The sequence below is a fragment of the Triturus cristatus genome, chromosome 4_1 (genome assembly GCF_964204655.1).
Source record: "Triturus cristatus chromosome 4_1, aTriCri1.1, whole genome shotgun sequence".
Lineage (NCBI taxonomy): Eukaryota > Metazoa > Chordata > Amphibia > Caudata > Salamandridae > Triturus > Triturus cristatus.
In genome coordinates this window covers 95105049-95123435 of record NC_140585.1, presented here as the reverse complement: position 1 = coordinate 95123435, position 18387 = coordinate 95105049, and the positions used below count along the sequence as shown (strand labels likewise).

At 46.8% G+C, this 18387-nt stretch overlaps 1 protein-coding gene across 2 annotated transcripts in view; it reads right to left on the bottom strand.

Moving 5' to 3' along the window:
- LOC146839638 (uncharacterized) overlaps positions 1–18174 on the bottom strand; it is a 524113-nt gene extending 505939 nt beyond the window's left edge. For both annotated transcript variants that reach the window (XM_085650373.1, XM_085650374.1), the window contains exon 1: positions 17983–18174. In XM_085650373.1, coding sequence (XP_085506499.1) covers positions 17983–18047 — 65 coding nt within the window. In that variant the 5' untranslated portion in view covers positions 18048–18174. The remainder of the gene's footprint in view (positions 1–17982) is intronic.
- Positions 18175–18387: the final 213 nt, after the last annotated feature.

Here is an 18387-nt window from a genome sequence, read left to right as displayed (position 1 = left end):
GCTGCGGTCTTCTAAATCCACTAACTTACTACGTAGAAAAAGAAGTTCTTCATCTCTAGACTGCGTTGAAGCGATTTTATTTTCAACAATTGTCAAATGTTGATCAAGACCCTCCGTTTTAGCATGGAATAGTGCTATGTCAGCTCATATTGATTTAGTTTCTGAGATGAAATGTATATATCCATGTCTGTTAGCCGACAGCTGATTGTTGAAATTTCTTGGAAAAGACAGTCCATGGCAGCATTGGATACCGCCGAGGAAGTATTATGTGCCTTATTAGAAGTTGATGCAGTGGAGTTTTTCCCAGACATCTTGCATGGTTGTTTTAATACATCAGCAAATAAAAGTGAATGAGAAGGTTTGTTTCCACTCTTGTTATTAGACATTCACTTCTAACTTCAAATGTCGGGGAATATTTTAAACTGCAGATACACAACCCTTCAAGTAGAGCGAATGTAAGGCACCAAGATGAGTAATCTTCAGTTGTCAATACATAAATAATTATCAGAATATTAAATGAATTAGCACTTAAATGACATATGAGTCAGATTCCACAAAGCAAGATATATTCAAGTGCTATTGGAGTCAAAAAGCATTGAGGAAAATATCGCAGCAGTTTTATGTAGATTAGTAGAGTAAGCAACCAGTAAACCTGCAGCTGAAAAATCTCCTTATTTTAATGAAAATTATCATGAGAGAAATAGGTTGCGTATAAATATTGATGATATCATTTCAATATTGTGGTAGAGCAAGAAAAGCATGACCAACAAAAATGAGCGTTTAAGCTGATAGACATATGTCTAAATGGAATATTTGTAAAGACTTAAGTTGTGAGGAGAAAAAGAAATGAGGAGTTTGCGCTATATGAATAGCATTGATGCATATTGATGTACATGCAGACAGCATTAAACCTTTCAGGGTATGCTGGAAAAATCACTGCAACAATGATTTCCCTCACTTTCTTTCAGTAACAATCCTCATGTGAGAGACAAAATGCAGATTGCGCAGTTCTGCACTTTAATTATGTTAAGTCTCACATGGAGTCGTCATTCATCATATATAAAATATGAGACCGGGAATATTACATCCGGACTGACGCCTGCAACACTTGTAGCCCAATTAGCAGGTAAGCAGTGAATATAATGTGCTATCAACTCACTTCCTTTTTTAACACATGTCTGTACACCGCTTACTTTTAGCAAAAAGTAAAGCTGCCTTTTTTCATAAATAAAGATTGTTTCTTATATCCAGGTTCACATTGTTCCATTCTTAGTCCATTTAGCAGAGGAGTCAGCAGGAATACAAGTCACACATGCTCCAGGGAACATAAATTATTACTGGGCCCGGCAGCCGTGTGTTGAAGCAATGTTTCTTATTTCACTGAAGCAGTTGAAAAAAGCTGAACCTTAACCCAGAGAACATAAATTACTGCTGGGCCTGGCAGAAGTGTATTGAAACAATGTTTCTTGCTTGTAAAGAAACTGTGGAAAAATGCTTAAAAAGGCAACTTAATAAAATGAGAGGAGCAGTATTGCTTAAAAATGTTGTATTAGCAGTCTTGTATAATAAAAGGGAATTGTGATGTGGTTTTTCCTCAGAATACAACACTTCAGTTATAGATGATAATAAAAAGGGCATGTTTACCTCAGAAAGAAAACATTTTTTTGACGGGGAATGTTTCCTCCAGCCGGTGTCTTTGGAGTCACAGCCCAATTAGCAGTGAGGTCATCGGGAGTTCAGGTTACGCAAGCACCAGGGATCCTAGGATTCTGCTAGGCCCGGTGTAGTACATGTTCTGGGTTTTTCTCCTTGTTGAGATTGCTCTGGGCTTGTGGAATGTTCTTATCACTATGTTCTATGTTGCTTCATGGTTCTGTGTTCTCTCCGTTGGCAGTTGCGTTTGGCTTCTGCTGTGGAGAGTCCGCTCTTGTGTTTCCTGTGTAACTTAATAAAGCAACCTTAAGAAGAAACGCGTTGTGGACCTGCTTTTATCTACAACACCCGGCAAGCCACAATGTATCCACACCTCAGAAAAGCCAGTTAGAGATGGTCTAGCAGGACGTAATTTTCACAGCTGACAGCTTTAATGTTCCGATTACTCAGAAAAGCCAAAATAACACCCTTAGATACCTGCAAATAGTTGTTCAATCCATTTGAGTGCCGCCCCAGAGCAGAGCCTCACAGTTAGGCGGCCATCTTCCTACGTGGCCAGACCACACCCCCCTATGTACTTTTGGACTTCCTTATGCTGATCATTATTAGTTACGGTGAGTGCTAATCAATAGAAATATAGGAATTGGCTGTACATATAAATGATGACTACCCACAGAGAAGCACTATTGACAACAAGGGTTTTATGAGTAATGCTTTGTAAGAATTTTAATAATCTGGTTCTGAATTAATTGATGCTGAAGAGGACTGGTAATGCTGCAGGGTATTTTACACCCTGTACGCCACTATTTTTATGCTTCATGTTTTTATAGTAATTTATTGTATTTTATAATGCACTTTTAGGCATTTTGTAATGTGAAATAAAGTTTCCATTGATTGATTGACTAGAAAGAATCTGGCACACCAAGAAAACACCCAGTAACCGGGCAAACTACAAAGTGCCACTCGATAAAAATCACATACGCCTGAAAAAACCTCAAAAAAGAAGCCCTAGCCACCTGCCTCGAAGCTAGCACAACTTTAGCAAGGAACTCTTTAGCATCATCAAAGAGTTCCCCAAACCCTCAGCAACCAAGAACACCACAAACCCCTCGCAGGAGCTCTGTGACACCCTTGCAGACTTTTTCAACAACAAAATCGACACCATCTACGAACACTATGAACCGCAAATAACCAGCGCCAACTTCAACAAACTCAACAGCAGCGACTCTACCTGAACCACAATAATCACTATGTGGGATCAGCTAACCACACAAACCACCGGTCCTATCAAGAGCTCCATCCACTGAGGAGCACCCAGAGACCTCTGCCCCCACCACATGTTCAACCTGGAGAGCAACTTAATCAGTAAGGAACTCACCACCACCCTAAACTCATCCATTACCTCTGCCTCATTCCAGAGAGATGGAAACATGCAGAAGAAAAAGCTCTGCTAAAACACACCTCTTACCCAGAAGAACTGACGAAGTACTGGACCATCTCCCTGCTACTGTTCCTGGCTAAAGACCTGGAGAAAGCAATAAACTGCCAACTCTCCAATGCCCTGTAGATCAACAGCCTCCTGGGTCCATCCCAATAAGTATTCCACGCTAATCACAGCACAGAAACTGACCTAAGCACAGCCACGTGTGACATCCGATCTCTCCTAGACCAGGAAGATACCCCAGTCCTAAGTCTTGTTGACCTCTCCGCAGGCGTTAACTCTGTGGCACACTACACCCTCCATCAGATAGGATCCAAGGATATGCCCTTAAATGGATTGCTTCCTTCCTCACTGGAAGAACCCAGTCCTCCTCCCACCTTCCACCTCAGGCCCAAAGAACACAATTTGTAGCGTTACCCAAGGGTCCTCGATGACTCCAACCCTGTTCAACACATACATGACCTTCTGGCCACGCTGTCAAATCCTATGGTATGAACATCATATTATACGATGATGACACTCAGCTCATTCTCTCCCTATCCTTAAACACCACTAACACCAAACCAAATTCCACAGTTGCATGACCAGAGTAATCAGTTGGATGCAAAACACATGCCTCAAACTCTCTTCAGCAGCAATACCTTCTCATAGGACGACTCTTGGTGGCCAGTGGAGCTGGGCCCGTCGACCAATCCCACAGACCACGCCAGAAACCTCTGTTTCATACTCAACAACAAGCTCACCATGAAGAAGCAGATAACACTGTCTAAGCATCTTGCTTCCTCACCCTCAGCTTGCTCCAGGAAACATTCAAATGGTTCCCCATCAACACCAGATGCACCGTCACTCAAGCCCTCATTATCAGCTGCCTCGACTACTAAAATTCCCTCTACGTGGGCATCACCTCACAACTATTAACAGACTGTAAACCATTCAAAATGCTGCAGCCAGGCTCATACTCGACCTCCCAAGAAGAGCCCACGACACCCCCACCTCAGAGCGCTCCACTTGCTCCCTGTTCAAAAAAGGTGCAAGTTCAAACTGCTTACCCACGCCTACAAGGCCCTGTCCAACAAAGGACCAGCCTACCTCAACTACAGACTAACCTTTCAACAACCAGCCAAACAACTACGCCCCTCCTCTCTCTCCCTCATGCCCCACTTCCACAAAAGCAGAAGCAATAGTCGCACCTTCTCCTACCTGACTGCTAAGACCTGGAATGGCCTCCCACTACACTTCCGGAATGCACCCACCCTACCAAGGTTCAGAGATGGCCTAAAAACCTGGATGTTTGACTGATAACTCCCAGCAGCAGCCCCCCACCCTCCAGCTCCTAGATACCCTCATGGGCAATAAGGAGTGCTCTACATATTGCTGATTGATTGATTGAAGGTGGTGGGAGGTGATGCTGCAGTAGGTGGATGGTATATGTGAGTGATCCATGTCTAAAGTTAGAACTGTATTAAAGTCACTGCCCCACAGTAACAAAGACAGACCTATGGATGTGAATTGGCCCCATAGGGAATCAAACAAAGTGGGGGAAGTTGGGTTAGGCCCATATCAATTTACAATAGTAATGGCATGAGAGAATAATTTCCCCTACATTATTGTGTAGCTTATGCATCGCATAAGGACCCCTGTAGTATGCATGGTACTCCCTTGCATATGAGGCTAACTATACCACTAGCATATGAGGAATATGTGGATCATAGTCTGTGATAAGTCCATCTGTCTACGAAGGTTTTACCAATTGCAGTACCAAAATGAGTCTTTTAGAACAGAGCAATGTGGGTGCCATGTCTATATAGATCTGACAGGATGTGCCGCTGATTATGCGGCTCTCCCAGTCCCTTAATGTTCCATGTGACGCATTTAAAGGGTGCTTGGGAGGGGGCAACATCAGCTCTGGTTACATTGGTCATGCTAAGCCAGGGAGGGGAGCAGATATGGTGAGAAGTCAGTAGGTTTAAGACAGCAGTACTTTACAGTGTCAATTGCAGCGTAGTCAGCACCATTTAAAACATTAAGCAATTCCTGTTGCAGGGATTCTGCTCAGGAACAGACTATGCTTGGAATCAATCAATCAATCAAAGGCTTTATTTCGATATAGATATATCTTAAAAGCATACATGTAAAATACACACATTAAAATTTTAAAAAACATCAGTACATTGCGAAAAGACCAAACAATTCAGATCCGCTACTGGTGTTGATAAATTAGATAAAAGCCAGAGAACTAGAATAAAAACAAATTAAACGAGATAAGCAAGCCTAATTGATCTGATACGCCAAGCCCAACCAAGGAACTTGGCTAACCCACAAACAAAAAGGGGACGGGGGTCACTTTTTAGTATTCGGATGGCCTCTATATGGAACCTGGTGCCCAATATTCTGCAAAGAGGCTTAAGCCATCTCCTTCGGGGGGCTGAATAAGCCAAACATTCAACCAGTAAATGGGGCACAGACTCAAGCCTGTTTTCGCAAAAGGGACAGGAAGAGATTGTCTGGCTTGGGGCCTTCCACCTAGATGTCAGTTCACCAACAGGGAGTAAACCTATTCTAAATTGAAAGTACAAAGCCCTATCCTTGCGGTTTGTAACAGTGTCCAGATAAGGTTCGCAGAAACCCACATCCTTAATTAGGAGAAAATCCATGGATGTCCTACATAGATTGGCATCACTATTTCTAGTACCCGCTACCCAGGCCCAATAAATCTTTTTCAGCTCCAACTTAGGAGGAGCAGATCTGTTGGTCCAATATTCGCCGAGGCCAAGGTTGTAGAGAAGACGCTTGACTTCCCTCAACCAAGGAATCTTGGCCCAGGCTGATGAACCCAGCACGTCGGTTAGGCCGTCTGCGTAGCTGGATAGTTCTGGCGTTCTCCAAATTCTTGCCCATAAGAGAAGAGGGCGAAGCCTTGCATGGTCTCTCAATGGGCGGATTCCTGTGTCCAGGAACAAGGGGAGGTTTGGGGTACTATAGGGAAGCCTCATTAGATCTTTTAGAAATTTGTTTTCTGAACGAGAAAGAAGATCTGCCTTTTGGACCCCCCAAAGTTCAGCTCCATAAAGAGCGGCGCTTACAGCCTTTGCCTTGTAAATGTCCAGAACAGCAGCGATAGGTTTTAAGGATGAGGCGCGATGTTCCTTAAGCAAGGCCCCCACTACCCTCTTATGTGTCAACAACATCTTTTGGAGGTGGCAGTTCCAGCTCATAGAGTCACAGAGTCGGACGCCCAGATAATCGAACTCTGAGACTCTCTCCAGCGCGACAGAATCTAATGTCGGTGGTTTGGCCAGTTTTTTAGGGGGATTAAGGACCAGATACTTTGTCTTTGCAGTGTTAATGACCAACCCTCTTGCATCACAGAAGGACTTAAAATTGGTTAGCAAGCTCTGCAGACCTGCCGGGGATTTTGAGATCAGGAGGGTGTCATCTGCGAATAGGAGGGTAGGTATTCTTTTGCCAGCCAGGGATGGTGCATCTGCTGGATGTTGGAGCAGGTGCTCCACCACTCCATTAACGTATAAGGAAAACAAAGTAGGAGCAAGAACACATCCCTGGCGTACCCCTCTATTTACAGGGATGCATGCTGTTTTTTGCCCCTGGCTACCCCACCTGATCTGAGCAAAGTTGTCCGCATGTAGATTTATTAGCAGGTTTAGCAAATAGGGTGGAATACCCAGTTCGTTTAATACTCTCCAGAGTTGGCTACGGGGAACTAGGTCGAAGGCAGTCCGCAAGTCTATAAAGGCGAGATATAGACTGCCCCTAGCCAGGAGAACGACCTTCCAGTAAAGCATCATTAATCTGAAGGATTGCTCAATTGTCCCCGTGCCTACTCTGAACCCTGCCTGGAAATCAGAGAGGATGCCCTTGTCCTCCACCCACTGCAATATCCTGGTTAAAACCACCTTACCAGCCACCTTTTGAGAAGTGTCTAGAAGACTTATTGGACGGTAGTTGGCCGGGTCGTTCCGACAGCCTTTCTTGAAAATAGGAACGACCTCAGCACCCTTCCATGAGGTCGGAAGAGATGCCCCTTCGAAGTTGGAATTTAGTAGGGCAGAGATAAGTTTTCCCCAATGATCTGGGTTAGCGCGTAGCAGGTCTCCGGGAATTCCGTCCAGGCCTGCTGCTTTATTGGGGACCAAATTATTTACTGCCCCCTCCACTTCCTTAGGTGTAAACTGAAGCTCATCCTTAAGTTGGGCAAAGTCGTAAGGATGACAGGGACTCAGGGTCGCCCCCGCTTCCTGAGGCGTTGAGTAAAGTTTAGTGAAGTGATCAACCCATGCAGTCTCTGGGACATTACAAGTAATCATTGAGTCCACCGGTTTCTCCCTGGATCTCAAGAGGTCCCAAAAGCCCTTTGCATCTTTTCTTGCGCTTGCGGCTTTGAGATCACGCCAAAACTGGTCTTCCCAATCTGCCTTTGCTTTTGCTAGAGCTCTCTTATAGTTGCCCCTGGCTATACATACTAAATTTCTGTTCTTGGCTTTTACAGATTTTAATAGTTCCCTTTTAGCTAATCGACAAGAGTCTGTAAACCAACCGAATGGGCCCTTCCTTGAGTCTCCCTTAGCCCCCTTACCCGCATTCTTGGCTATAAATAGGTCACCTATAGCCTTGGTGGTTTGGGCAAAAGCTACAGATACCTCTAGTGCACTTATGGAGGGGAATGAAGGCGCAATGAGATATTAGCCATTACTAGTTGTGCCTCCCGCATCTTGGTCTCGTTACCACTGAACGTCTTCCACTTCAGGCGCCTGCCACAGTTAGTAGGACATACTTCGTGTGAGGATTTCCACACATGAGGAAATAGGATAGAGGGGCTGCTCTTCCACAAATGAGAGAAGGATAAAAGCAGGGGGTTGTGGTCACTTTCTATAGACGGACGAACCTCCATATCCTCCAGGAAGGGCCACAGGCAGAAGTTCAACATGGCATAGTCGATCCTGGACGAATGGCCTATTCTATTAAATGTATGTGCCCCCTTTTGATCAGATTTAGATCTGCCATTAGTAGCTCTCAAACCGTATTCTAGACAGAGCGCGTTAAGGTCTATGGCGTTTTGAGACCATCTTTTAATTGGAGCGATGGACAAAGATGGAATGCCTCTTCTAGCATCGTCATCTCTACAACCCAACACATCCTCAACTGCGAGCGGTTCGAAAGTACAATTAAAATCCCCCGCTAGTAGGACAAGGGAATTTGAACCACAATTTTTGAGTTCCTCATCAATGCCAGTTAGGGGGAGAGTGGATCCTCCGCCCCTAGAGCCTCTAACATAGATATTCAGTATTTCGAGTTCCGGCCCTCCACTCGGGCCTCGAAGTGATAGTCTCTGTAAATCTGGGGAGATAGTGGCAATGCTTTTAGCTGAACACCGCAGGGAAATGCTTATCCAAATTAAGAGCCCGCCAGAAGGGCGGCCCTTACCCTCCTTGGATCGAACAGCTGGGACAAAATAGGTAGTAAAGCCCAGTTTATGCTGTGGTTCTAAACACCACGTTTCTTGGAACAGGCAAATCCCACAGGTTTCAATAAATGCGTTCCACTCAGGGATGGCTAAGTTTCTCGCCAGACCAGCAATATTCCAACTGGCAACCTTCAGAGGCACAATTTGGTCCTTTCCCTGGCTTGGAGTTGTCGCTCCTATATTGGGAGTTGGATTGGTAGTGTTGGTTACCTCACCAGCGCGTATGGCCACATCGTGAGAAGACGAGAGGCTCGGGCTCTTCATCGTATCCAATGAGTGATAAGAATAAATTTTGGGTGAGCTAGGGCAACCAACGAAAGATGTGGGGGCAGCCGTTATTAAAGTTGCGCATGGACTTGTGTGTGAAACCTGCGAGGGAGCATAAATGGCCGGCTTCTGGATCGAGGGAGTGGGAATAGTGTCTGTAAGAATGTTTGGGTAATCATCAGTGGATAATGAAAAGCTGGTAGGGATGTGGTCCGAAGCCACCATACTCTGGCTTGTAGATGTTGATGGTCAATCCACCAAGTCCAGGCAACTAAATCTATTGGACAATGGCAAGTCACTCCAACCTAAGGTGAAAGGTACCGTCCTACCCCTTTGGACCTGCCAGCCATCCCACGCCCTATTGCCAGCCCACTTGGAGTCCTTAAGACCATCCCTTAGTAAATCAGGATAACAATAAGGGGGAGGATAGAAGAAGGAAAGCCTTCGTGTCTCAATTTCATCCTGCTTAGCACTTCTGGCACGGCGGCAGATATATTCCGCTGTGTATGGATTGTCAAAATTTACGACAACACAATCCCCGCGGACCCGCTTTTTTCCACCACCTACCCAGGACACCCTGCGTACCATTAGGATTTTACTTGCGCAAGAAGGTGGGAGCGGTCTGTTTTGGGTGAGCCAGTGTTGAACCTTGTTTTTTAGGGAGTCCAGGGGTTCCTCCATACTGGGCCTTAGGACTGGGACACCTGTCATTATGATGACATAGGGGTCAGATTCAGGTGGTAAATTTAAGTGCTGGCCGTTCGAATCCCTGTCGTTGTCAGAATTATTGTTCGTTCTCCCAGGGAATTTGGATGGAACAGAATTCAAATTAGCAACTGGGGGTTGGGGTTTGGCTGGTTCAGCAGCCTTCCTACAATCACCCATGAGTGGCTCAGATCCTTTATTCGAGTCATTAGATGATAATAATAACGAGCCCAACCCGGTGGGTGGGTTGAAGGGTTCCCTAGAAACAGTCAGCTCGCCGCCTAACCCTGCATTAGGAGGTATAGTCGAGAGAGATTTATTCCCAGATGTCAACAATTTTTCAATGTTCAGGAGTGACAGTTCCAAAGGTCGTAAAAGAGATTTAATAAGATCATCCATTCTGGACAAAAGATGATCATTGGCCTCACAAATCCTGCACCCCTCTCCCAATCTTGTAGAAACCCCAGGCATAATTGAATTCAAAGGGGAGGCTGGAGCATCCATCGGTCCTCCCTGACTGAGGATACTGGTTCTGTGTTGGTGAGAAGTAGGGGCTATTTTGGTAGATTTGCATTTGCGCTTGGTTGCCTCCATAGCCTTCTTAAATTTGGGGATAGCACCTTCCCCATTGCTCCTTGACACATTAGTAATCGGGGGCGCCTGGCCAGGGCTCCTCAGGAGGGCTGGCGTCCTAGCAAGGGTCGTGCTAGATTGTGAGTCTAAAGATGTTAATGATGCCGAGAGATCAACAGTATTAGGAACTCCATGTGTCTCGGCCTGCACTAACATTAGGGGCCTAGACTCCCTTTGGTTTACAGGAGACTTGGATAGAGCTAGTGCCCCCAAGGAAGAGCGTCTTGCCATGGCCAGGTCTTGGGACACCCTACGCTCAAGAAGTGATATGCCTTGGTTAATGGCCTCATTCGCTCTGGTGATATATTGATCGATTGGGCCTGTTACATGTGTAGGACCATTTTTGCTACCCCTCGTAATCATTATGCTGCTTTACTAGGATAAGCTAAAACAGCTCAGGCTCAAAGTGGGGATAACAAGACACCAAATATGAGGGGGAAATCAGTGGAGCAACAGTTAGAGGAATAGAGCGTCCAAGATAGAGGATACAAAATGGAGTAGCAAAAGTGAGTGTCCGCAAAACAGTCTTACCCGAACTTCTGGCGGGTTTGAGCAAGTCCACTGAACGGAAGTACTTGATAGTTGATACGTCCGCAGGGCGCTTTCTCACATCAAGTGTTATAGGCGTTTTTTGTAGGACAAGCTCCCTTAAGAAACCTGACTAAACCTCTATAACCACAGGGGAGGCGTTGCTCAGAGTCCCTTGAGCGCGTTGGACTGATGCTAGAGGGATGGCCCAGCCCGGTCTGGTCCGGTCAGTGACGGGCAAGGACGGGCCCGCCCTTGGCCCGGGCTTCGCCCGGGCGCTGCCCGCACGCGTCCCGCGCTGCGGTGGCACCCGGCGGCTTTTGAGGTGTTCTGGCCGACCGAGGTGACGTCACCCGCTGCGCCGGGAGCGTGGCACACTGGGAAATGTGGTTCCTGTTATGCCGTTCCCCTCACGGCGTCGGTGATGTCGAGTGGAGCAACCAGGATTCCCCCAAGGCAGAAGTTTCCCCTTCGCGACAAGTCCAGGTAGGAAATGCAAGTAGGCGCGCGTCCCGCGCTGCGGTGGCACCCGGCGGCTTTTGAGGTGTTCTGGCCGACCGAGGTGACGTCACCCGCTGCGCCGGGAGCGTGGCACACTGGGAAATGTGGTTCCTGTTATGCCGTTCCCCTCACGGCGTCGGTGATGTCGAGTGGAGCAACCAGGATTCCCCCAAGGCAGAAGTTTCCCCTTCGCGACAAGTCCAGGTAGGAAATGCAAGTAGGCGCGCGTCCCGCGCTGCGGTGGCACCCGGCGGCTTTTGAGGTGTTCTGGCCGACCGAGGTGACGTCACCCGCTGCGCCGGGAGCGTGGCACACTGGGAAATGTGGTTCCTGTTATGCCGTTCCCCTCACGGCGTCGGTGATGTCGAGTGGAGCAACCAGGATTCCCCCAAGGCAGAAGTTTCCCCTTCGCGACAAGTCCAGGTAGGAAATGCAAGTAGGCGCGCGTCCCGCGCTGCGGTGGCACCCGGCGGCTTTTGAGGTGTTCTGGCCGACCGAGGTGACGTCACCCGCTGCGCCGGGAGCGTGGCACACTGGGAAATGTGGTTCCTGTTATGCCGTTCCCCTCACGGCGTCGGTGATGTCGAGTGGAGCAACCAGGATTCCCCCAAGGCAGAAGTTTCCCCTTCGCGACAAGTCCAGGTAGGAAATGCAAGTAGGCGCGCAATATTCCACTATGACAAAGTTATTTTTATATATTGCCTGAAACAGTATGTCTGTGCCTTTCCGCACCTTCCATGAGATCAGTTTCGGGGAGCATGGAGAGACGCGTAAGCTTGGAATCATAGAACATCAGTATGTAGGGACTGAGTCACCATACCACATCAGTATTTATGGTCCCGCACCCAACTGGATTATAGTGCCTTTCTTGCCCTCCTAACCTTTCCAAAGAGACAAATGATTTGGTACCTCAAAACACAACACTATCAGCCCTGTCAGGGATGGCAGTAGCTGGCCAATCACTTTCATTCTCTCACTCATACTTGTCCACATTAAAGTTGAAAAGAGACACAAAAAAAGCTAACAATATTTCTTGAAACTATTGTGCTCTAGTATGCAATAACTGCGCCACAATAAGAAAACATATACATGTCGGTAATGTCATCAGCATGAATAAAAGACCATATATGATTAAAAAAAGCCCTGTTATATCAGCTGATAAATTAGCCTAACCCCACTTTCACTACAGAAGCTACATGATTATAGACTTTAGATCTCTGGGATGAGCAGCATTTCAGTCTCAGGACCTTTGCTCTGCCTGCAAGTCTCCAATCTGTGTGTTTCAAAATCATGAGTCCCGAATTGTATGATAAAACATTTAGGTACAAAAACAACAGCTGGATTTTTCTAATATGTCCAGGTGCAAGTGTCCGACCACAGAAAATGTCAAAGAGAAATGTTCTTTGACCTTGTATCTGCTGTTTCGACTAAATCACAGCAGAAGAACAAACTACGAAAACATGCGCAGTCTATTTTAAAAATAACACTTGTCACATAAACAAACATGATGTTTTGTAACATGTGCAAGGCAAGTGCAGCCTACAACATGCATAGTTAGGCTAACATAGGGAGGGTGACAAGGGGATCCACAGGGGACACTTGACATTCCGTTTTCCCCGCTCCCACACTGACGGCCCAATACAAACATTCAACCAGATACCAAAAACTAAATAGCAGTGCATGAATGGCAACTGATAAACCACTATAGAGACAAAAAGATAAAAAGGAGGAAGAATTAGTAATGGGTACAAATGCAGTCAGAGATAGCCTGCAGGGTACATCCAGAGAGGCAGCAGGGTGAGTAACGTGGGTGTCCAGGGACACCCAGTGTAGCTTTATCCAGTTAAAAGCAGCAAATAAGTGACAGCTCTAGTGGACCATAGAAGATGCACTGAGGGAGGAGAACATCTGGAGGGCAATAACTAGCCAGAACATGGGACAGGCAGTACCACTGAAGAATTGTAAGGGAAGGAGCATAGTCATCGCAGTCTGATGCTGGAGAGGAAGCAAGTGGCAAAGTGGCCAGAGATTTCTCAGCAGGCATACGTGCAGAGTTTCGGCGTAAGAAGTCTGCAACTAATTGAGGATTTGTAGGAAAATGATCCATTCCCTGAAAGGATATGCGTAGGCGGGCCGGATAGAGCATGGCCTATGGGATGGCAGCCTTGCATAGCTTCTGTTTGACTGGAATGAGTTTATGTCTTGCCTCCTGAAACAATCATTGTGAAAACTGGGTACAGTGTCACTTTGTTGCCATTAAATTGCAGGGGGCATCATTTTCTGGCCAAGTGTAGAACATTGTTGTGTACCAATAATTAAAGAGTCTGGCAACACTTGGGTGTGCCGGGCAACCAGAGGTGGCAGGGCCACCAGGGTGCAAAGCATACATGCTACTATGAGGAGCTTTGAGAAGGAGTCAGCACAAAACAGAATAACAAGTAGCTTCTCCACATATTCTTCTATCTTGCCTGTGAATTCCAACACACCCACAATTTGAAGATTATTTCAGTGGGACTATGCCTCTAGGTCTTTCTGCTGCTATGATCTTCAGAATGTTCTGCATGCTGAGCAAGGTGTCACATTCAAATGAGACAATATCCTCCGCTGTGGATATGGGATGTTCTGCCTCCTTCAAATGGCCATCGTGTTTCTCCAGTTTGTGCATGTTGGAGTTTGCCTAACGACCCTAGGATTTGCCCATCACACTCTCAGCTGTATAGCTCCAGAGGGTTCTAGGACAAGAGCGGAGTCAAGGGCAGGACACCTCCACGAGCAGATCACAGGGTACAGTAGCAGAGGGCCCCAAGATGTCAGTAGATAGAAGGGGTTGCAGAGTGTATGCGGGCAGGTTCCACCACGAACCCGGGCCAAAGAAACAATATGTGGGCAGGGATGTGTGTGCCAGTAGTCACAAGCAAGGTGTACCCACCAGTTGAAATAGGATCTCCAGGTGTACACCCCAGCCACGCTTGGCCACTACAACCAGTGAAAGTGCAGGTCAATGGATGACACTCCTGTCTGTTCAGTCCAGAGCCCCCCACCAGGAGAGGGTTAGTATTCGCCTCTAGGGGCCAACCAGATCAGCAACAAATATCCATATCCTCATGATGCAGCCAGGAGAGGGATGTTGATGTTGCAAACCTGAAAGGAGAGACCGGGTCTCACCTCAACCCCACTAACAGAGCAAGCGTGGGGAGCATTAGCAGACACAGTACCTTCGTCAAAGCGATATCTTCAGCATGTCAGGGCCACATTCACAACCATGGACTTGAGCCATCCAACCCACTGCTCTTACAATCAAGCGTCAAAGATGCAAATATGCTGAAGAATGGCACCTGGGCAGCAGTGATCAGGGGCCCTCTCTGCCCCCAATGCAATGCCTCTTTTAATATGGCCAGAGTCAGGTCATGGCTCCCTTCATGGCTCCCTGTTCAGGCTGGGCAGCTGCAACAGCGCTGGATGTAACAGAGAAGTCAGCCACACCAGTTAGCAATCCAGAATCCCCCGGGGCCCGATGGCATCAAAGGTCAGGGTAGTAGCATGGCACTACCCGGGGAAACCATCTCTGATGTCAACGCCGCAGAGCAAAGGCACAGGTTCAGGCAGCCAGCCCCCGTGCTCTCAGGCTTCCAATCAGCAGTAGGCCGCGCCTTTAGGGTCCCTCCCTTCTCCCAGCCCCCAGCCTCTCCTCACCTGTGGGGGCCGCCCATAGTTCCCCGATCCCACGTGGAGTCGTTCAGTGGCCAGTCGATTGCTGCAACCAGGTGACAAAGAGTCCAAAGAGGATGCCATGAGGCCTTGCTCAATCGCAGCTGGCTGCCACTGTCAGCACAGTCATGGGCCGCGATACAGAGGAGCTTATGGTTTGCTGGTATAGGGGCTTAAAAGTAGATCAGTAATGGCACCACATGGGGTGGAGAACTCCCTTGGCACCTCTGAAGAGCACTGGATGAGGCAGGACGATGATGGCTTATTTTCACACCCTGCAGAAGCCTCACAGATGTGGAGCAATCTTACACACTGGCTCTCTGGCACCCCAACGTAAAGCAAAATGTTATTGTCATATGTAACGCCAATCCCATGTTGTGCATGGCCTTTGGCAGTGCATGCCATGGGGTGGGCGGCCAGGCCTGCCCAGGAGGCAGAGATAGCATCAAACCCCTCGTCGGCAGGCAATCCCACACCGTGTAAGGCCTCGACTGTACCCTTCATGGGGCTGGCTCTAGGTCAGACCTTGACCCATCCGCCGCGGGTGCCCAGTCTCCCTTTTGCACCGAGCCATGGGGAGGGGGTTTGAGGGCAGAGCATGGTTGTCAGGAAAGCAGACCTACTGACTCTGTTAAAGGACCAATATTTTTTTTTTTTTTAAGTGAGCCTTGTATTGTATTGATGAGGGAATCAGGATACCAACATTGATAAAGCAAATGTATTTTCTTTGTTACAATGTGGCCAATAATTACAATGAAATGCATATTTCAATAATTCACACAGTGCAATGTTTAATAAAACTGATTACTATAAAAAAAGTTTTAAAGTTTAATTTTAAAAAATAGTTTCTATTCTTAGCCTTTTCAAGCTGCAAAGTACAGCCATAGAACAAACTGCAATGGGGTGCTGCACTCCAGCTGACAAGGATAGAGCATCAGCAAGTAATGAAACAAACAAGGACAATGCCAATAGGTTAGGCTTATGAATGCACTGTAAAAACAGAACTAATAATCCGTAGGTTAACGTAGGTTAATGAGTGCCTTCCTCCAGGGCCAGTCTAAGAACACAAAGCAGCCCTTGCAATACGGTTGGATGGGGGCATGGGTGCTAGTGTGAAGCCGCACTTCTGCTTTTGTTACTGGGGGCCGATATTGCAGCCCGGCTGCAAAACCGGCCATCGGTACCAAAAACAGCCCCCCCCCACTGCCAAATCAGTGGCCCCACCCGTCCAGCCCATGGAAAAATCGACTCATGCCCGGTACGGCCAGTCTGGTCCTGCCTTTCTCCCATCTGTGCTGCTGCCAGAGAAAAAATGGCATACATTGTCCAGTTATTTAAGACACCTTAATAGCTCTGCGAGCGCAGATGTGTGCCCCCTCAAGCAGCGGAATCAATAAACAAAATGATCACAGCTGTGTGGAGGGCAAGCGCTTTGCTAGTGGTAGTGTGCAATGCCTGCCCAATCAAAACATGTACTTCAGACTTCCAGGTCCCTCTCCTGGTGATATGCACATAATAGTCTGGTAACAGCTGCACTGTCAAGCCAAACCATAAAATTCATTAAGATAATTTATTTCAGCGATCTATATCCTGCTTATATTTCACATGGCTGACTCTCTTATGGAATTCGAGAGATACTTCCAGGATGTTATATTGCTGTATTTTTTAATCTAGCATGTTACTCTTGTATAGTTCATACTTTGAACTGAGCTATCTCCAAGGGTTGAGAGCTCTGGAGTTCAGGCTGAGGGAAGTGTGAGTTTCTCACAGAGCCTTACAGTGGGTCAAAAGGATATTCAGAATAGATGGTCATCGAATTCTCTGAGACACACAATTGTAAAAATATGTACAAGCCGAAGTAAAAAGAAGATACACCTAATAGGTGAGTGTTTTGTATGCATATAGCGAAGGATATTTGAGGAAGTGCATGAAGGAGAGAAGGAAAAACAGGTGCTGAAGAGGAAAGAGGTGAGGTGTAAGATATGCAGATAGACGACATGTGGAGACAAAAAGGACATATATGTCTAACATGGAGTGAACATAACAGGGGTGATTTCAAAACTCTGAAGGCACTACCCCTTGCACAGGCCTCAGTAATGTTTAATTCACAAAATCAATATCTGTGCGGTGGAGCGCCCACCACAACACCCATTGCCCTCCATTTTCACACGAAGTATGGTTTGAAGGGGTGACTTATTTACAAGCAGCACTAAGCCATGTTAAGCAGCTTAACGCTGCCTTGTAAATACAGCGAAGCTCATATCGCCTCTGGAACGTCTTTCAAAGTGACGTTTCTTTGGTGATAGGGGCCTGTAAATATGCCCCTTAGATTTCATATTTAAGCCACACCCCCAATTACTTGAACCCCTCCACTTTTTTTTCATCCCACTGAAAGCTCTCTGCCTATCGGTGGCTTGCTTCCTGTCTTCACAAGAGGACCAGTGGCTCAGCTCTGGCTTGGCTGTCCTCTTGCATTCACTTCCTCAACCTCCTCTAGCTCACAGAAGGGAGAAAATACCTCAGCATTCCTGGCCACAATAGCCCTGGTCGGCAGGCAGGCCGGTATGATCAGCAGGCCCTCTGGAGTTACGGGATTGTGCGGCTGCAACTTTTTCCGCATAATTTTGGATCTGCTGCATTTGTTACAATATCCATTATCTGCTGCATAATCTGCATATTTTACCCATAAATTACTAATATTGCAGCAAAATGTTTTCCCGCGCTGGTTGACTGGTTACCCTTCTGTTGCTTATTTCTATGTTTGGGTGTTAAACTGGCACTAATGAGTTGTAACCTGTACCCAGACAGTGTTAACAACAAATCAAAAATTAAATAATGAGGTAAAACTATCTTAAAGTGTGCCGCATTATGCAACATAATTTTCCCTTTCTTGCAGGATGATTTAGTCAACCCTGCTACATATTAAGGCCCTCTCCTCTGCATAAGTGCAGTGACGCTGAGTATCAGCAAGCAGAAGTTATTTGGGCATCAGCTTGCAAGTCTACACACAGTAGCATCAGCGACACGAAGCAGCTGAGAAAGGTTACTTGGAGGTCACACTCACCAGAATCCGGCCAGCACCAGGATGCAGATGGCCCTTCTCGACGGTGACAGCCTGCCCACGTCCATATCGGTGTGTCGTGGTGTTCTGTGTGCTTCTTTCACCCCTTGGGCGCGCGCTTCCTCGTTCTTCTGTGTCACGGTCTGTGTCTTCACAAACGTGTTCTCTTGTCTCTAGTCAGTCTGTATTTGCGTATTATCTCCCTTCTTTCATTCCTCGTTGTTCATTCCTAGTCAGTCCTCCAGCCTTCTATGTGACTCCTCCCTTATACTTTTTTGTCTCTTCTTTGCGCCCCTCTGTGTTTCGTTTCCATCAGCCTCTCTGACTGTGCATTCCTGTAACCATTTTGCGCCCCTCCTGTTGCTCAGCGTGAGTTGTGCACCTTCATTCCTTTCTGCTTTATTTGGT